The following is a 21,759-nucleotide window of genomic DNA, read 5'->3' on the forward strand; positions in this document are numbered from 1 at the left end:
CACAATCATGACTGGATATTAGATGTAGCCTAATGTCAACAAGGAATGCTGTTGATATGAATCATGTTTTAAACCGACAGAACTCACCAGTGTTGTTTAAGAACTGTGTCATAGGGAGGAGAGGTGAATGTGCCAACATTTGAAGTAAATAGAACACACGAGTCCATGTGAAGAAGTACACCTGCTGAAGGTAACGTGATAGCTAAGAAATACACGACGGCTGTTGTGTCAGGCTCCTGGAAGTCTTTGTATTTGACCATGTCTTTACCAGGATAGTAAACTAGGACATGATGCTTTGATTGCTTTCCTACCATGATGATATAAGTTAGAACCCGCCGGTCCACTATTAGCAGCGAGTGAATTCCAAGCTGGGCGTGTTTTTGCGCTCCTTTTAGCCCAGTTGACGATCACGTGTAGTGCACACTGCAACGCCGGCACTTGTTGAAAGTGGATGAAGTCCAGCTTCGATAGTGCCCGTGGTCCCATCGCCACATATTAAGCATCTACTCTGACACATATTAGACATTTCGCTGACGTTTTTTTTATCAATCTATTTATTTGGAAAATTATGGATTTCTATCAAATAACCACATTTTACGCGGTCCTCACATGTGTATGGGATTTACCATGCTTTCAATCATTTACTATTTTCCTTCCGTCTGCCTCAAAGAGCAGCAAGGTCCCGAAAGTATTTGATGGACGAGAGGCAAAATATTTCAAAGATATCTACTCATCATCAAATGAGCGGTATTACAAGGGTGGGCTCAAAGATCCAGTTGAACCACACGACTACATGCTTTCAATTTATAAGACTTTCTCTACAGCCGAAAAATTGGGGCTAAACGCAAGTTTCTTTCGGTCGTCAAAAGCAGCTAACACTATAGCAAGTTTTGTGGACATCGGACAAGGTATGTAAAAACCATTTAAGACACGTTTAAAATAGCAGTTTCCATTTTGAATGTTTCTCTCGTTCACTCACCATGCTGTAGCCTGGTAAATGTGTTATGAATGTTTGTGTAACGTAGCCACATTCCTGACTGTATATATCAGTCATGTTTTCTCTCTTGTGAATAAAAAATTCCAAATCTACAATCAATCTACAAGATTGAACTAATCCTCCGTTTAATGCTAAAATACTCACATTTACAGCCTATTATATTATAGGTGGACTGTTTTGAAATTGTCAGTGTGATTTTCATAAAGTGAAGATAAACAATGGGTAAAAATCCTATTGCATGAAAGTGATTTCTTTAAAGAATGCTCTCCCCCGAAAAAGTATCTGACTGCAATTATTTAATGCCTTTCACAGATGACCTCCCACTCTCCCCTTTGCGACGACAGCAGTATCTGTTTGACGTCTCAACCCTCTCAGACAGAGCTGAGGTGCTGGGGGCTGAGTTGAGGATATACACCAAAGTGTCTGGGAATTTCAGGATGTCGGAAATGGAGCCAGTGGACATTCAGCTACTCTCCTGCCGCTCTCAGCAGCTGCTGGATTCCAGAACGTTGGATCTTCAGGAGTCCCATCGGCCCAGATGGGAGGTGTTGGACGTGTGGGAAATATTTAAGGACAGGGATCACCTCACACACGGGAGACAGTTCTGTCTGGAGGTCAAGGCCATGCTGGACAACCCCGAGAGGGAGCTTGACTTGCATCATCTGGGCTTTCACAGAAATGGTCGCTCACAACAAAAGAAGGCCATTTTAGTGGTGTTCACCAGGTCCAAGAAGAGACAGACCCTTTTCAGTGAAAGGAGAGAAGGAAGGACATTGATTGGCCCTGGGGAAAGGGGGAAAGAGAGGGGCCCTCGTTCTAATTCCAAAGCCAGCCGGAGACGCAGGACGGCGATATTGAAGAATCGCCACGGGAAGAGGCATGGCAAAAAGTCAAAATCGAGATGCAGCAAGAGGCCGTTGCATGTGAACTTCAGAGAGCTGGGCTGGGACGATTGGATCATCGCTCCTCTGGATTACGAGGCGTACCACTGTGAGGGCGTGTGTGACTTTCCTCTGAGGTCACATCTAGAGCCCACAAACCATGCCATCATACAGACCCTTATGAATTCGATGAACCCCAGCAACATGCCTCCTAGCTGCTGTGCCCCGTCCAAACTCAGCCCTATCAGTATTCTCTACATCGACTCAGGAAATAATGTGGTGTATAAGCAGTATGAGGATATGGTGGTTGAGTCGTGTGGTTGTAGGTAATGCCTTTTTGGAAAGGCTGTGTTTTGAGTGGGAATGAAATGTGATCATCAGGGCCTATCTGGTGTGAAGGCAATACTTTAAGCTACCTGATGGTTTGCATCCCAAATGGCACCCTATTCGCTATGTAGTGCACTACTTTTGATCTATAGGGCTCTGGTCAAAAGTAGAGCACTATATAGGCAATAGGGTGTCATTTGGGACGCAGATGAACAGAGAGCATTGTCTAATATTGTAAAATGGTGTGGTGGGATTAATAATCACCTGCCCCAAACTAAACCACGTTCATTTTTTCTTCCCTGGTCTGGTTCTCAGTTTAAGCCTGGCAAGCGAGGCTACTTCTTCCCTGAACCCTGTCACATGTTTTTATTGAACAATTAACAGGAGAGACACTTCTAAACACCCAGCAAATGACTGAAAATAAAAATGTGTCATATCAATGTAAAAACATAATTCAAACAGCAGAAGTCCTTTCATAGCTCCTTGGCTTGGCCTTTCGACTCGAGAGGATGCTTGAGTGCTACTCAGAATGTAAAGCCTTATTGAGTTGCAACATCTGTGTAATTCAAGTGCACTTCCACCAGAAATGCCCCCAGGCTTAGCCTACTTAACCAAGGGCTCGGTCTGTGTTCCAAATGGCACCCTATTCCCTACATAGCTACATAGTGTAGTGCACACAATATATAGGGAATTGGGTGCCATTTCAAACGTAGTCATGTTGTGGTTAGATACAAGGTGATAAAATAATGCCCATGGGCCTTTTCCTGTAATGCACTGAGATTCATATTACCATATGTAAGTACTTGATATGGAAATTATAATTTATGTTCTATCAATAAGTTATTATATTTTTGTTGTTGGAGTTTGCTGTCGGGGTTTAATACCTATCATGTTTTGGTCCTGTACAAGACTGTATTTCAGGTCCCATAAACGAACAACAACTTTGAAGGCTTAACAAAGCCTTCATAAACCATGTGTAGATGCTTCACAACTTATTTATTAATAAGAAAATTCATACTCTTTAAAAGGTAACGTACAGTATGGGGTTTGTAAAGCGTCTATGAAGACCTTATAAATGATGGTTTCAGAAAGTCTTAAAAGTTGTTGTTTGTTTAAAGAGGGACCATATTTCAAAACTTTAAAGATTGAATTTTGTAAACCTTATGGTGTAGATTTGAACAAGCAAAGTATGAGGGAGCCTTAACTGTTCAAACAGGAAATGATTACCAGTCAGAAAAAAAGACCCCTGTGTTTTTGCAATGATATACTGCTCCATAGTTTATAGACCTGTTACAGCCTGTTTTATAATATTTAAGAGTAATCTTTGTTGGATTTTGTATTTTACTTTCTATTTTCTACTGGAACTCAAAACCAATTTATTTAATATTCTCTAACAAATTTAAAACAGAAGGTACGTTTACAAATGTGCATTGGTGATACTGTCCTGACATTGTGTCAAAAAAACTATGGAGATCTAATTATTATTCAAATACAATTGTAAGAAAATACATACTGTATGACAAATTAATGATAAGAACAATCAATTAAATTATTTAACCAAATTATATATTCCTTTTTTTACCTGTTAAGGTTACATGTTTTATATAATAGTATATTAAATTATCTTTTGTATTATGTATTTTGATTAAATTTTCCAAAATATGTGTATCATTGCGTTTTGAACTGATTTGCGTTACTCGATTGTGCAGTGTCACTATAGTCCAGTGGCGGTCGGTGCCGTTTAAGATGAGGGAGGACGAGTATTTTCTTTATGACCATGGCTTTATTTCTATTACAGCAAATTGGATGACTGTTATTCGTATTCCAATCACCCAGCTCAATGTAACATCAATGGGTTTAGGCTATTACATGATACTCACATTTTCTATTGGTTTCTATTGAGTTTCTATTGGACAAACTCAGGAATGTTTATCCCCGTTTCGTTCCGTTTGCTTAAGTTTCAAAAACGTTTTTCAACAGAATCGGCGGAATGAATACACCCCTGATCACCCGCAAACAAAGTTCACTTTCATAACACCCACATACGAACAGCATGATACTTTTGCTCAATGTAAAATTCCTTCATGTATCTCTGCCCTCTCCTCCTCTCACCTTTTCCCTTCGTTTGTAGACTTCCATGCACAAAACTTCAGCTGTCTGTGACCAAGCAAAAAAAAACAAGCCAAACCTTCATATCATAACTGCCAACCGCTACACACAGCCTATCTACATCGCCGAAGCAACTTGAACTAACACATTAGTAAACCCGCTACAATCATGCAGCAAGCAGTTTAGTGGTTACACTGGCGAGCCCCAGTTGCAATACATTTATAAAATCAAAAGCTTACCTTGACTTGGAAGAGTTCCAGTGTTGGATAGCCATAGCCAGCCAGCAATCATAGCCTCCCTCTCTGTTTGAGTAGGCTAAACTAGCTAGCTGCATTTTCTAGCTAAGTGAAAGTAAAAACAAACAAAAAATATATCTCTTGCTTCCTCTTTATTTTGGTGTTAATTTTGGTGTTCGTGTCTGTGGGACCTATTTTCAATGTTTACTAAAAGAAAAGTAATACAATTAATTATTTTTTCAACCTGAGACTGATTGGCCTTGACTCATTTTCTGTGAAGAACATGTAAAATAACACATTTTCATTGAGTGCACACTGTGCACCCCCTTACACATTTATATTACATATATGGTGTTTGGGTCCACTGGACCCGAGGGTAATAAAAGTGTGGAAAAGTGTGTGTGTAGGTGAAAACAAGTAAAACTTTAACAAAAAGGTTTGCTGTGTGCCTTCACTCTGTCTTCATCCTCCCTGGGCCTGCTGTTTCAACATAGCACCAATAACCTGTCTGTCTCCCTGTCTGTCTGCCTGTCTCCCGCTTTTCTCGCACTCTGTACCCTTTACCCTCCCAGTTAGGGGGAGTGATGAGCTCTACAGCAGAGTCTCACAACTCAGTCGCTGGTTGAAAACTGTTTTCTGCCCCTCCCAAAAGATAGAATTTGTAGATAATTGGCCCTCTTTTTGGGACTCACCCACAAACAGGACCAAGCCTGGCCTGTTGAGGAGTGACGTACTCCATCCTAGCTGGAGGTGTGCTCTCATCTTATCTACGAACATAGACAGGGCTCTAACTCCCCTAGCTCCACAATGAAATAGTGTGCAGGCCAGGCAGCAGGCTGTTAGCCAGCCTGCCAGCTTAGTGGAGTCTGCCACTAGCACAGTCAGTGTAGTCAGCTCAGCTATCTCCATTGAGACCGTGTCTCTGCCTCGACCTAGGTTGGGCAAAACTAAACATGGCGGTGTTCGCCTTAGCAATCTCACTAGAATAAAGACCTCCTCCATTCCTGCCATTATTGAAAGAGATCGTGATACCTCACATCTCAAAATAGGGCTACTTAATGTTAGATCCCTCACTTCAAAGGCAGTTATAGTCAATGAATTAATCACTGATCATAATCTTGATGTGATTGGCCTGACTGAAACATGACTTAAGCCTGATGAATTTACTGTGTTAAATGAGGCCTCACCTCCTGGTTACACTAGTGACCATATCCCCCGCGCATCCCGCAAAGGCGGAGGTGTTGCTAACAATTACGATAGCAAATTTCACGTTTTCGTCTTTGGAGCTTCTAGTCATGAAATCTAGGCAGCCTACTCAATCACTTTTTATAGCTACTGTTTACAGGCTTCCTGGGCCATATACAGCGTTCCTCACTGAATTCCCTGAATTCTTATCGGACCTTGTAGTCATAGCAGATAATATTCAAATTTTTGGTGACTTTAATATTCACATGGAAAAGTCCACAGACCCACTCCAAAAGGCTTTCGGCGCCATCATCGACTCAGTGGGTTTGTCCAACAAGTCTCCGGACCTACTCACTGCCACAGTCATACTCTGGACCTAGTTTTGTCCCATGGAATAAATGTGGTGGATCTTAATGTTTTTCATCATAATCCTGGACTATCGGACCACCATTTTATTACTTTTGCAATCGCAACAAATAATCTGCTCAGACCCCAACCAAGGAGCATCAAAAGAAGTGCTATAAATTCTCAGACAACCCAAAGATTCCTTGATGCCCTTCCAGACTCCCCCTGCCTACCCAAGGACGTCAGAAGACAAAAATCAGTTAACCACCTAGCTGAGGAACTCAATTTAACCTTGCGTAATACCCTATACCCTATACCCTATACCCAATGCAGGTTAGCAAATGTGCGGGAGCACTGGTTGGTCGGGCCAATTGAGGTAGTATGTACATGAATGTATATTTAAAGTGACTATGCATATATGATAAACAGAGAGTAGCAGCAGCGTAAAAGAGGGGTTGGGGGGGGGCACAATACAGATAGTCCGGGTAGCCATTTGATTACCTGTTCAGGAGTCTTATGGCTTGGGGGAAAAAACTGTCAAGAAGCCTTTTTGTCCTAGACTTGGCACTCTTGTACAGCCTGCCATATGCGGTAGTAGAGAGAACAGTCTGGGGTGGCTGGGGTCTTTGACAATTTTTAGGGCCTTCCTCTGACACCGCCTTGTGTAGAGGTCCTGGATGGCAGGCAGCTTGGCCCCAGTGATGTACTGGGCCATATGCACTACCCTCTGTAGTGTCTTGCGTTCAGAGGCCGAGCAATTTCCGTACCAGGCAGTGATGCAACCAGTCAGGATGCTCTCGATGTTGCAGCTGTAGAACCTTTTGAGGATCTCAGGACTCATTCCAAATCTATTTAGTTTCCTGAGGTGGAATAGGCTTTGTCGTGCCCTCTTCACGACTGTCTTGCTGTGTTTGGACCATTCTAGTTTGTTGGTGATGTGGACACCAATGGTGTCAAAGGGTTTTCTAATGATCAATTAGCCTTTTAAAATTATAAACTTGGATTAGCTAACACAACGTGACATTGGAACACAGGAGTGATGGTTGCTGATAATGGGCCTCTGTACGCCTATGTAGATATTCCATTAAAAATCTGCCGTTTCCAGCTACAATAGTCATTTACAACATGAACAATGTCTACACTGGACAACAAAATTAGCTTTTCTTTAAAAAACAAGGACATTTCTAAGTGACCCCAAACTTTTGAACGGTAATGTATGTGAGTGAGTGAGTGAGATGTTAGTAAAATTCTTGAACTAAGAGTTTTCATCATTCTAGTTTGCAGTCGGTAGCAACAAGAAGAAGCGCTGCGATTTTTGAAAACAAGAATCTTTTTTTTGTTTTTAATAAACGAATGCCGCTTTTATTAACAAATGTGATCAAGCAGAGGTAAATGGCAAATATTAACCATGTACTGTATGCGGTCTATATTGATTGTAATTGATATAAATCATCATCTAAGTATTAAGTATTTTTACGTAAATTGTTATGGCTGTATTGTTTTAAAAACCCAATAATGTTGTGGGTCCATCAGACCCGCGAACATTGGGTGAATAACAAAAACATGAACACCACACAAGAGTTAAAGAAATGAATTAGTCCAAAATTGTTCCGTTATTGTCTTTCTCTCTATTTGAGTCAACTACTCACCAAATTTTTGCACTCTAGTGCCAACAAGCTGTAGCTTATGCTTCCAGTACTAGATTAATTCCCTGGTCCTTTGATTGGGTGGACAAAATGTAAGTTCATGCTGCAAGAGCTTTGATAGGTTGGAGGACGTTCTCCAGAAGGTGTCATAATTACTGTGTAAGTCTATCGAAGGGGGTGAGAACCATAGCCTCCTAGGTTTTGTATTGAAGTCAGTGCCCAGAGGAGGAGAGAGACTAGCTGTCCTCCGGCTATACCATGGTGCTACCTCTACAGAGTGCTCGTGAGGCTACTGTAGACCTTAATTGCAAAACAGTGTTTTTTTAAGAAATTATTTGGTGACGTGAATATATTTAGTATAGTTTAATCTAAAACGGTTAACTTGTTCAATGTTTCAAAATAATTTAAAAAAATATGAAATTCACTGCGGAGGATGGTTCTCCCCTTCCTCCTCTAGGAGCCTCCACTGCTATAGTCCCCCTACACCAAACCTGTTTGCTATACCTTATAGGACACCAGTCTAAACAGGACTCTCTCAAAGCCTGTTTGTCACATACAGTACCAGTCAAAAGTTTGGACACCCCTACTCATTCAAGGGTATTTCTTCATTTTTACTATTTTCTACATTGTAGAATAATAGTGAAGACATCAAAACTATGAAATAACACATATGGAATTATGTAGCAACCAAAAAACTGTGAAACAAATCAAAATATATTGCCAAGAGTGTGCAAAGCTGTCATCGAGGCAAGGGGTGGCTACTTTGAAGAATCTAAAATATAACATTGATTTGTTTATCACTTTTTTGGTTACAATGTGATTCCACATGTGTTATTTCATATGAGAGATAGTTGAATTGAGAGATAGTTGAATTGAGAGATAGTTGAATGGCTTGAGTGACAGTTTACGGCAGGGGTGTCAAACTCATTCCACGGAGGGCCTAGTGTCTGCAGGTTTTTGGTTTTTCCTTTCAATAAAGCCCTAGACAACCAGGTGTGGGGAGTTCCTAACTAATTAGTGATGTTAATTCATCAATCAAGTACAAGGGAGGAGCGAAAACCCGCAGACACTAGGCCCCCCGTGGAATGAGTTTGACACCTGTGGTTTACGGGGTTTAAGGGGGTAAAACTCTATATTCCACAGGTGGGCTGTATGTGTATGTGTCTGGCTGTGGAGAGGCGGAAGAGGGACAAACAAATTGGTTGGTGAGGCGTGGTGGGCAGATGCATGGCCTGACCCCTAGTATAGAGCTACATTCAGGCTTCAGTCCTGAAAACAATGGTAAGAGAGGATCCTGACATGAGATTTGAGCATGCCTTTTCCTACAGACCAAAGGTCAAGTGGCCTATTGTCTCTGTGGCCTGTGTGCATTCTACAAGGTATACATCCAGTAATAAAGAGTTTGGCAATCAAGAGAAAGAGGGGAACAAGGGAAAAGAATGTGTGTGATGCTTTCTACAGCCCTCCCCTGCATTTCTCTGTGCAGAATGGCAGCCTGTCCCAACCGGCCCCTATACAACAAGTAAGATATAAAAAGGAGAGGCTACTTCAAGGCAGAACAGGAGAGAACAAAAGATCGGAATGTTGCTTTTCTATAGGGATATCAGGAGGCCTTCTCGGCTCTGTCTGTCTCACTGGAGCCATTTTTGCTCTGAGTTAGGGAAATATCTGTCGAGAAACAAAGGGATTGCTATTTCATGCTTGTTTAAATCAAGATGGAAATTACAGTTGGCTTCAATTGAGATAACACTGACTGCTAAGGGACAGTTTTCTTTCAAAGAGATTCCTAATATGTTTTACTTTTCTCCAATAAAATTTTTCTCAAACTGTATCTAAATTTACATTGTATTCCATTGTAGGTTTTAGACACTCGATATCTTTCCTCAAACGTGTCTCTCTTGTCAAGCTAACAGGCAAAAGTGATCCCCCTTGGCCTGGACCTCTGTGTTTGCTCTTGTTAAACCTCCTTTTGAATGGCTTTAAAGTGGAAGTCTTTTCTACAGAGGAGTCAAATGGCAGCAACCCCTGAGCCCTCGAATTGTTACAGAGGTGGAAAAGAGGGACTGCACAGTCGAGTGAGTAAGCAAAGTGATGAAGGAGGTCTATTTTGATAGCAGGAGGTCAGAGGGAGGCTCACTAATCCAGGGAGAGAGGGGTCTTCTGTGGGTCAGTGCTGTTAGCAAAACACTATCCCCTTGAGCATACCCTGCACTACCTGCTGGGAGAAGCAGATTCTGGTCTCGACTCATCCAGCCACACAGAGTGAATGTCTGACAGAACTTGATCCAACACTGTAGGACACTGTCCACATCCTAAACCCTATCCCTGAATCTGTCTAAAACTCTGTTCTGAAATAATCCTGAATGTTTACTATTTCACTGTTTGTGTTACACGTATTATCTTTAACATTTGCCTAGTTTGCCTAGTTAAATAAAGGGAAAAAATAATAATAATACATTCTATTGTCTCTGGTAGAGTTTTAGGGAGATTAGAACAGTTTAAGGATTTACTAGGCTCAGTGATCAGCGTGAAGAAAGAGCTCCCTCTCCCATAGGAAATCCCAATCACTCACTGCCTGGCTTGGCAAGGCAACAGACCCAGTTAGAGTTAGATAGGGTGTTTCCCCAAACCTGGTCTGTTGTAGCGTTAACCCTGGTGCTGCAGCCTTTTACTGTCATACCAGGGATCAAATGATGAGGACATATAGAACATACAGATGTTTGTAATAGCCTTCTATTATGAACTTTCTCATACGACCACCTGGCTCTGATTTGGCAGAAGACTGTATGTAGTATACACTTGACGTTAGTTTTATGTGGGAGTATGATACTTAAAGAGGGGGGCTTTAAGTAAAACCAGGGTGACCCCGGCCCATTCATGTGCTTTGGCTGAATGATAATCAGGGGTCTGGACTTCTTTTGTACATTAGAAGGCTTGGGCTCAGTGACAGCAGTGCTAGTGTTGTTTTACAGTCAGTCTGCATTTGAAATGTGAACCAGATGAGGAGGGTCCACAGTAAATCAGTCTCTCCCAACTAATTAGAAATGCCTGCTGAGGGCTCTTTACTACACAGCCAGATCACAGATCATCACTGCATTTTCACATCAAAAGGAAATGACACAGGACACAAGGCAAGCCATTAGTGAGTATATTTCCCCAAAAAGATCACAGACATTTATTGGGCTGTTGATTACCTACAGATTGTCTGTTTTTTCTCCTGCTCTTAACTGGCAAGGAGACGGTGCAGCAAGGAGACGGTGCAGCACGTTGCATTGCACACTACAACCCCCTTGGGTTGTGCCGTGGCGGAGATCTTTGTGGGCTATACTTGGCCTTGTCTCAGGATGGTAAGTTGGTGGGTTGAAGATATCCCTCTAGTGGTGTGGGGGCTGTGCTTTGGCAAAGTGGGTGGGGTTTTATCCTGCATGTTTGGCCCTGTCCGGGAGTATCATCGGAAGGGGCCACAGTGTCTCCTGACCCCTCCTGTCTCAGCCGCCAGTATTTATGCTGCAGTAGTTTATGTGTCGGGGGGCTAGGGTCAGTCTGTTATATCTGGAGTACTTCTCCTGTCTTATCCGGTGTCCTGTGTGAATTTAAGTATGCTCTCTCTAATTCTCTCTTTCTCTCTTTCTTTCTCTCTCTCGGAGGACCTGAGCCCTAGGACCATGCCTCAGGACTACCTGGCATGATGACTCCTTGCTGTCCCCAGTCCACCTGGCCGTGCTGCTGCTCCAGTTTCAACTGTTCTGCCTGCGGCTATGGAACCCTGACCTGCTCACCGGACGTGCTACCTGTCCCAGACCTGCTGTTTTCAACTCTCTAGAGACAGCAGGAGCGGTAGAGATACTCTTAATGATCGGCTATGAAAAGCCAACTGACATTTACTCCTGAGGTGCTGACTTGCTTCACCCTCGACAACTACTGTGATTATTATTATTTGACCAAGCTGGTCATTTATGAACATTTGAACATCTTGGCCATGTTCTATTATTATCCCCACCCGGCACAGCCAGAAGAGGACTGGCCACCCCTCATAGCCTGGTTCCTCTCTAGGTTTCTTCCTAGGTTTTGGCCTTTCTAGGGAGTTTTTCCTAGCCACCGTGATTCTACACCTGCATTGCTTGCTGTTTGGGGTTTTAGGCTGGGTTTCTGTACAGCACTTTGAGATATCAGCTGATGTAAGAAGGGCTATATAAATACATTTGATTTGATTTACCCTCAACTAATCTTTGGTACCAATGTTGAATTGGATTTTGTGGTGTTATTTATATATTGTGGCTGAGACAGACATTTAGGTACACTATCCTGTCTTGTTTGATAGTTTTGGTCCTCTGGAGAGCCTTTACCCCTTTGTGTGAATATTAACATAACTGAGCCATTTAGTATTCTCAAAGGTAATAAAGGAAATTATTTTCAGGTTCAATAAGCAACGCAATACCTATTTCAATCCATAACAGAATCATCTCGCTTACTTTCATATTCTCAAAAAGAAATGTGACCAAGTGCTATTTGGGAAGGAAATTAAAGTAATATTTAGAGTAAATAAAAATCCCAAAAGCAGTTCTTGACTTTGAAGCCCTTTGCGTTTTGAGAGAAACCCAAAACCGGGCCGTTTCTTCTGAGCCGGACTCGTTGAGTCGGGAGAGGAAATGCTCTGTGACACTAACAGGCTGAAGGAGGAAGTGTTGATGGACTGAATTAAACAAGGGGGAAAGGGCTGGGGGGGGGTTGGGCCGTGACACTAATGTTTTCCATTAATAAGATGGAAAAGCCCCGCTGCTATGCCACACACAGGCACACACATGCACACACACACACACACACACACACACACACACACACACACACACACACACACACACACTTATTCCCAGTGCACACACATCTTAGCTTTCACTGGCATACATTTGGGCACTCACCCATGCATATTTTGTGGAAGAAATTATACGTTTTGGGTTCAAACTGAAGATTAAAGCTTGGGGGGAAAAAATAGCACTATCAATATAAGCTCAGTATTTATCGTTGGATAACATGACGTTTTTTTTTTAAAAGAGCTGAAGAAAAAACGAGTCCTGCAATGCAGATACATATTGCACTAAAATAAGCAATAAGTTGCCATGAGAACAAATGTATTGGCACTAAAAGAAATGTAGTCTATAAAATGGCAATATGTTTCAGTCAACATCCTCTAAAAAAGAAAACAGATTTGAACTATTATTGGGCTACTGTAACTCAACAGTCCACATGCAATGTGTTTTCAATTACAGCTCTTAAGCTGTCTAAGGAAATGTATGGTAACTTCAAGAGGAAATATTTTACATGTGAGTTCCATAAGAGCAGCACGACTTAGTTCAGCTGACATTGACTGTATAAACTCTTACAGGCTCCCTATCTTTCCCACACAGACATCCATTCTGAGATGAATAGTCAGTAGTAACTTACTAAAGTAACTGATTTATTTTTGTCCAGTCCAGAATAAAGAGGCCAAATGGTACCCTATATCGTGGGTATTTTTTCTCTCTGTACAAACTGTGTGCTTCTCTCCACATCAGGGCAGTATGAACAACACGGGGAGTATGATGAAAGCATGTTTTGATCGACTAAATCTGTAAGCTACTTTTCAAAGTTGGCTTTAGGAGGCACAAGGCATGGGAGAGGTCAGTGTGTACGGGCATTAACACTGGGGTCAGACCAGACCTCCCACCGCGCTGTTATTCATCTAAAAGAAGCGGCAGGTTGGCTTTGCCAAGCTTCCCTCATTGTCCTGATAAGATTGTCAATCAGCTCTGCTCCATACCCTCACCCAGACTACTGTCTGGAACATGGAACCTCCTAGCCATGTAGCCATAATACATTTGAACCTATCCTTGATTCTCTCCTCGCTTTCCTTCATTGTCATTCGATTTTTTACCAGTAATGACTCCCCATCTGGCTCGTTTGTAAACGCATTTTGAGAAGAATGTACGATTGTGTATACCTACTCTATTCAAAGTGGTATCATCTTCAAGAGAAAGGTGACTATAAGAAATCTAGCGAGTGTTATCTAATATTGAGAACCAAAACATGGACATATCACCATTACCATGGATTTGATCCACCCTGCACCCAAAGACGTTTGTTTAGGGACTATTGAGTTGAGCACTCCAATTCTTGATCCCATAGGTTTGATCAACTCATTGGTCAGGGGGGTAAGTAGCAGAGGTCCTGGCTCCACTCTTTCACCTTTTGGTGTTGATTGCTCTGAGAGCCCTAAATCTAGATGGGGGGGGGGGGGTTCCCATGGAGATTAGACGATCTGTCTTGAAGCTGTTTCAACAAGACGCTTGTGGAGGGTCAGAGGTCAATTGCATAGTAGTGCCTAATGGTAGCAAATAACGTCAATCACCTTAAATGTACCAGCGGCGAGACTTGTGCCGGACTTTGAGAGGAATGTTGGGAATCCGGGGGTTAATCTGGTGCCATGAGGCGGCAGACGAAGACACACACATACACATGCACAAGCAATCATACACACACACATACACACACAAGCACGCACATCCAAAGGGTTCTCCCTTATAGGAGTTGGGGGAACACACTCACTTATTGTCTACCCTCAGTGGTTGATTAGTTTATGACCTCATTTAATGTCAGACATTATCATTTGTAGAATCAGCATAGATGAGATCAAGAACGAATGGGTGTACAGTAATCTCCTTGTTACTATTTCCCTAGTTATGGTGGCAGAGGTGAGATATTCCTCCCACAATGGTAGATCTTTGAGTTCGTTAGGGGCCGCTTCTGAACCGAGTTGAGCAAGCGTAAATGGAACATAATTCCCTTTTTATATACTTTTCTCTCTATGTGTATTCTGACCTTGAAATGATGCATGAGAATAGCATGCTATTCACTGGCTATTCACTTGGGGTGGAGATGGAATAAATGAAGATGTGCCGGAGGTGTTTCTACAGATACGCTGTATTCTAACCATGACTTAAATGCTTTACGTGTGGGGAAAGGGTTCATGTGTGTGTATATATCTTTGCGCTTCATTTAGTTAGTCTGCCTTTTAATTAGTTAAGCAGCTTTACGTGCGTGGAAACCATGAATATGGTCTAGGGAACTTCCCAGTTCCAAGTGGAAAAAGCATCGACTGTATTTTTTTTAGACGTAAATAAGACCATTCTCCATGCACTGACATTTACAACTTAATAAGAGCTATTGATAAGAGATAAGTAAATGAGTCATCCATTTGGATAAAGGAATTGTAAATATAAATGATACTTCTTTTAGATCTATTTTTACCTTATAATCACTGTAGACAAATGTGAAACCAGTCATACGCCAGCAAATTGAAGCATGCTTTGTCATCCTGAGGGTCCCAGAGATAAAAAATGTAGCATAGTTTTGTTTGATAAAATCAATTCGTATGTTCAAATGTAGGAACTGGACTCCCATCTGAAAGTATGGCCTTTCTCTTGCATTTCAAAGATGATTGAAAAAACATGTTTTTTTGTTTGTCTTATCTTTTACCAGATCTAACGTCTTATATTCTCCTACATTCATTTCACATTTCCACAAACTTCAAAGTGTTTCCTTTCAAATGGTATCAAGAATATGCATATCCTTGCTTCAGGTCCTGAGCTACAGGCCGTTAGATTTGGCTATGTCATTTTAGGCGAAAATTTAAAAAAAGGGTATGATCCTTTTTAACTTGCAGGGAATGGCATTCTTGAATGTCGTAGTTGGGGTAGTAGGCTACCCCAACTTTTTCTGTCTCCTATTTCTATCATCGTTAAATAATAGCCACCATCAGTATCGACGGTCAGTTGGCCTAATAACCACACATATTCAAATGGCAATTTACTGTTAGTTCCCAATAGTTGGTACTAACTACATTATCACTCCATTTAATTACATTGTTTTGTTTACCTTAATTTGCTTCCTCTCATCACCACCACATGGCTGTTGCTGAGGATAATTACTAACAGTTGATATAAAAAAAGACGTGGGCTAATTAAATCGTTATGGAGCAGAGCGCAGACCAAGCCGTAACAGTTTGAACCCGAAGCATGGCGCAATACTTGGCCATGTCATCACACGGCCAAGTATTGGTATAGCCTACTATTGTACACTATTCTCCCAATTATAATTCTATGTACACACATTTTACAACATTACCATGGGTTGAAAAACTGAATTTGGCCATTTTCAGAATAAAACTTTCTTTCATGTGTAAATAATATCCTGAACCAGTTCTCTGTCTGTGAACAAAATTCAAACTTAAAAGGTACACTGTATTTAAAGGGATGGTTTAAGATAAATGTACTGAAAACCGTATTGAATGAAAACTCCACGAGAAACTCTTTTGGCCAGCAAGTTGGAGGTTTTTCAGCAGTTGAATGAAATGTACTCAGAGTGTCCAAGGTAACCACACCTGCTGAGCGCTTTACGGAACTGAATAAGGAAAGTCTGAATACCAAATACCGAGAAGTACGTAGGTAAGGCGTGTGTAGGAAAGGCATTTAGGACTCAGCCATTCGTATGTTGGAATCGGCCCCTATATGATGAGAGCTACTGCACCAATGCCCTCCATTTTAAACCATACATGATTTGTAAGGCTTCCAGAAATGTACTTTGTAATTAATGACCCTGCCTTAGGCGAGTCAACAGATGACGAGCTGTGTAACCATAACAACGTAGATGAGTCATACCTACGGAGCTCTCACCTGGCCCGTCGGCTCTGCCAAAGACTGCTTCCCAAATGGCACCCTATTGCCATTTGGGACGCATATGAGTGTGATTTCCTCACCGGGGCGAAACGCTTCTAAAGAAGCCTGCTCAACTCCTGCAGGTTACAGTCCACTTCACCTATCAGTCTCCCGATTCACTGACTGAGTCCTAAATGACACCATATGAGCCTTGGTCAAAAGTAGTGCTCAATATAGGGAAGAGGGTGCCATTTGTGACGCACACACTCTGTACCCTGGGATAGATGGTTGATTGGCCACAATTATGTACACAGTAACAAATGACATCAGAACATCTACGGTAAGACTTCCACCCATAGGGGTTCATTACACTATTTGTTTAGGGTTTGGAGTTGTTCTGATGAAATGTTTTACCTTGTTATGTTGCCTTAGGGATTTATGTAAGGTAAATCCGTAAAATGTCAAGGGACCTCGGTCGGCATATCTCAGGGCGTATAATCTCACATTACTGTGTCTGCATGCGAGTGTGCATGTGTGTTTTGCGCCACGTGTACAGCCCCAACTACTGTCTGCAGCCTGGCTCAAGCCCACAGTGTCTGGCTACTTTTTGGCATCTGACGGGTGTGAGGAAATGTAGATCTAGATTGTGTTCTTTTTGTGGTGACTATTCTGTCCAGGTCCCTCTATAAAAAGTATTCTGCTGGGAATTGCACATGTCAGTCTGGATCAGTCTGGGACAGTTTATGGCAGTCCATCAATATGTCTCACATTGAAAGGAAATATTGATGATGTTTGTGGTGAGTGATTTGTACACAGAGCAGTCACTGTGACACTGACTCCACACCATGCCCAGGACACTAATAAAGAGTCCATCTGGCCAGGGACAAACATTACCTTATTGCCCTGTCTGGTGGACAAGTAAGACAGAGAAAAACATTTACACCAGATATATGTTGGTTTATTACACTCTTAGAAAAAAGTTGTTCCAAAAGGGTTCTTCAGCTATCCACATAGGAGATCCCTTTTTGGTTCCAGTGAGCAAGGGCGTCATTAAGGGGGGGGGGGGGGGGGGGGGGGGGGACATTAATGATTAATGGGGCTCTAGCCTGGTAGGGGCACCTAAATGTTTAGAGAAATATTTGTTTATCATTTAAAAAATGTTAGACAAAAAATTCTGTGATGAAAATTAAAATGTATAACCATAATCAGATCAGGCATCTCTACCCAAATATCCTGTTTATACCCCCCATAATGCACATGGTTTGGTCTATTCTCGACGAGGAGAAAAAATACAGCTGATCTGACAGTTGCTCCGGCATGTAGCCTAAGATAACCACCATGCCCCCCTCAAAAACGAATTTCTTGAAAAGGAAAGAAATGAAACAGAGACAGATACAGCAAAATTCAGGAAAAAAATTACTCACTACGATTAAAAACGAAAAAAACGAGGAGAAGGATTTGAGTGGTAACGATGGCGCTGGAGGGTAGGGCTGCCATCTTATCGGCTCTCGACCAATCATGCTATTTTGTTAGTTTTTTTGCGTTGTTCGTAACTTGTATTGTACATAATGTTGCTGCTACCGTCTCTTTTGACCGAAAGCGCTTCTGGACATCGGAACTAGGATTAACCACCTCAAATTAGACAAGGAGTTCTTCTTCAATGAGTCGGACGTGAGGGATAAACTTCAGACACCTGACCAGGCCCTGATCCACGTGATTCGCTGGAGAAGGAAACTGAGATTGAGGCAAAAGATCAGGGTGCCTTGCGAGGATCAGGCGACGAGTGGCTAATCTGCCCTTGCCTTCCGTTCTGCTAGCTAACGTCCAATCGCTCCAAAATAAATGGGATGAACTGAAAGCACGTATATCCTACCAATGCGAAATTAAAAACGGTAATATCTTATGTTTCACTGAGTCGTGGCTGAACAACAACATTAAGAACATACAGCTGGCGGGTTATACACTCTATCGGCAAGACAGAACAGCAGCCTATGGTAAGACACAGGGCGGGGGCCTATGCATTTATGTACACAACAGCTGGTGCACAATATCTAAGGAAGTCTCAAAGTTTTGCTCACCTAAGGTAGAGTATCTCATGATAAGCTGTAGACCACACTATCTACTAAGAGAGTTTTCATCTGTATTTTTTGTACCTGTCTACATACCACCAAAGAGCGAGGTTGGCACTAAAACCGCACTAAATGAGCTGTGTTCCGCCATAAGCAAACAGGAAAACGTTCATCCAGAGGCGGCTCTCCTAGTGGCCTGTGACTTTACTGCAGGGAAACTTAAATCTTTTCTACCTCATTTCTACCTGCATGTTAAATGTGCAACCAGAGGGGGAAAAAATCTAGACCACCTTTACTCCACCCACAGAGACGCATATAAAGCTCTCCCTCGCCCTCCATTGGGCAAATCTGACTGTAACTCTATCCTCCTGATTCCTGCTTACAAGCAAAAATTAAAGCAGGAAGCACCAGTGACTAGGTCTATAAAAAAGTGATTAGATGAAGCAGATGCTAAACTACAGGACTGTTTTGCTAGCACAGACTGGAATATGTTCCGGGATTCTTGCGATGGCATTGAGGAGTACACCACATCAGTCACTGGCTTTATCAATAAGTGCATCGAGGATGTTGTCCCCACAGTGACTGTAAGTACATACCTCAACCAGAAGCCATGGATTACAGGCAACATGACGGGTAGAGCTGCCGCTTTCAAGGAGCGGGACTCTAACCCGGAAGCTTATAAGAAATCCCGATATGCCCTCCAACGAACCATCAAACAGGCAAAGCGTAAATACAGGACAAAGATCGAATCGTAATGCACCGGCTCCGACGCTCATCGGATGTGGCAGGGCTTGCAAACTATTACAGGCTACAAAGGGAAGCACAGCCGAGAGCTGCCCAGTGACACGAGCCTACCAGACGAGCAAAATAACTTATATGCTCGCTTTGAGGCAAGTAATACTGAAACATGCATGAGAAGTATGGGAGTAAGACCTTTAAACAGGTAAAAATTCACAGATGGGCCAGATGGATTACCAGGACGTGTATCCAAGCATGCGCTGACTAACTGACATTTTCAACCTCTCCCTGTCTGAGACTGTAATACCAACATGTTTCAAGCAGACCACCATAGTCTCTGTGCCCAAGAACACTAAGGTGACCTGCTTAGGTGACTACCGACCCGTAGCACTCACATCTGTAGCCATGAAATGCTTTGAAAGGCTGGTCATGGCTCACATCAACACCCAGAAACCCTGGACCCACTCCAATTTGCATACTGCACCAACAGATCCACAGAGGATGCAATCTCTATTGCACTCCACACTGCACTTTCACACCTGGACAAAAGGAACACCTATGTGAGAATGCTATTCATTGACTACAGCTCAGCGTTCAACACCATAGTGCCCTCAAAGCTCATCACTAAGATAAGGACCTTGGGACTAAACACCTCCCTCTGCAACTGGATCCTGGACTTCCTGACGGGCCGCCCCCAGGTGGTAAGGGTAGGTAACAACACATCCGCCACGCTGATTCTCAACACAGGGGCCCCTCAGGGGTGAGTGCTCAGTCCCCTTTTGTACTCCCTGTTCACTCATGACTGCACGGCCAGGCACGACTCCAATCATTAAGTACGCTGATGACACAACAGTGGTAGGCCTGATCACCGACAACGATGAGACAGCCTATAGGGAGGAGGTCAGAGACCTGACCGTGTGGCACAAGGACAACAACCTCTCCCTCAACGTGATCAAGACAGGAGATGATTGTGGACTACAGGAAAAGGAGGACTGAGCACACCTCTATTCTCATCGACAAGGCTGTAGTCTAGTTATGGATAGGGGGCAGTATTCGGAAGTTTGGATGAATGAGGTGCCCAATGTAAACTGCCTGTTACTCAGGCCCAGAAGCTATGATATGCATATAATTGGTAGTATTGGATAGAAAACACTCTAACTTTTCCAAAACTGTTAGAATAATGTATGTGAGTATAACAGAACTGATATAGCAGGCAAAAACCCGAGGAGAATCCATCCATGATTTTTTTGGGGGGGCTCACCACTCATTATAATGGCTGTCTTTGGGAATATAAAAGGAATACCTCCCAGATTGCAGTTCCTAGGGCTTCCAGTAGATGTCAACAGTCTTTAGAAAGAGTTTCAGGCTTGTTTTTTGAATAAAGAGCTAGAATTTGTAGTTTTTCTAAGTGGCTCCCATTTTGGCTGTAGTGTTTGTAGCGCGCTCCGGTGAGGGCGCGCACTTCGTTATTTATCTCCGGTAATGAACATACTATTCTCCGTCTTAAATTTGATAGTTTATTTACATATTAGGGTACCTGAGGATTGATTAGAAACGTTGTTTGACTTGTTTGGACGAAGTTTATTGGTGACTTTCGGGACTCAATTTTATGCATTTTGAACGAGGGAAACCGGTTGATTACTGAGTCAAGCGCACCAACTAAACTGACTTTTTTGGGATATAAAGAAGGACTTTATCAAACAAAATGACCATTTGTTAAGTAGCTGGGACCCTTGTGATTGCAACCAGAGGAAGATCTTCAAAGGTAAGTGATTTAGTTTATTGCTATTTCTGACTTTCGTGACGCCTCTGCTTGGTTGGAAAATGTATGTAATGCTTTTGTGTGCTGGGCACTGTCCTCAGATAATCGTATGGTGTGCTTTCGCCGTAAAGCCTTTTTGAATCTGATAACGCGGCTGAAATAACAAGAAGTTAAGCTTTTAAACGATGCATAACACTTGTATTTGCATGAATGTTTAATATTACGAATTTTGTATTTTGAATTTCGTGCTCTGCAATTGCACTGGATGTTGACGAGGCCGGGCGCTAGCGGCACGCCTATCCCAAAGAGGCTAGCAGGTTGAGAGCTTCAAGTTCCTTGGCGTCTACATCACCAACACCAAGCACCAAGCACACCAAGACCGTCGTGAAGAGGGCACAACAAAACCTATTCCCTCTCAGGAGGCTGAAAATATTTGGCATGGGTCCTCAGATCCTCAAAAGGTTTTACAGCTGTACCATCGAGAGCATCCTGATGGGTTGCATCACTGCCTGGTATGGCAACTGCTTGTCCTCCGACCGCAAGACACTACAGAGGGTAGTGCTTACGGCCCAGTACATCACCGGGACCAAGCTTCCTGCCATCCAGGACTTCTATACCAGGCGGTGTCAGAGTGCAAATAGTCTGGGTAGCCATTTGATTAGCTGTTCAGGAGTCTTATGGCTTGGGGGTAGAAGCTATTTAGAAGCCTCTTGGACCTAGACCTAGTCATAAACTGTTCTCTCTGCTCCCGCACGGCAAGCGGTACCGGAGCGA

At 42.6% G+C, this 21,759-nt stretch overlaps 1 protein-coding gene across 1 annotated transcript; it reads left to right on the forward strand.

The window, feature by feature from the left end:
• The first annotated feature begins 568 nt into the window (after nt 1–568).
• Nucleotides 569–2,208, forward strand: gdf6b (growth differentiation factor 6b). The gene is made up of 2 exons (XM_038966288.1): nt 569–908; nt 1,310–2,208. The coding sequence occupies exons 1-2, from the start codon at nt 569–571 to the stop codon at nt 2,206–2,208; spliced, it is 1,239 nt and encodes a 412-aa protein (XP_038822216.1).
• The last annotated feature ends 19,551 nt before the right edge of the window (nt 2,209–21,759 follow it).

Source organism: Salvelinus namaycush, chromosome 27 (assembly GCF_016432855.1).
Source record: "Salvelinus namaycush isolate Seneca chromosome 27, SaNama_1.0, whole genome shotgun sequence".
Lineage (NCBI taxonomy): Eukaryota > Metazoa > Chordata > Actinopteri > Salmoniformes > Salmonidae > Salvelinus > Salvelinus namaycush.

Excerpts from the sequence above, each read along its gene's own strand:
- gdf6b (XM_038966288.1), top strand. The coding sequence starts at position 569 with ATGGATTTCTATCAAATAACCACATTTTACGCGGTCCTCACATGTGTA. Across the intron at positions 909-1,309 it reads TTTTGTGGACATCGGACAAG|ATGACCTCCCACTCTCCCCT; the intron begins GTATGTAAAAAC and ends TGCCTTTCACAG.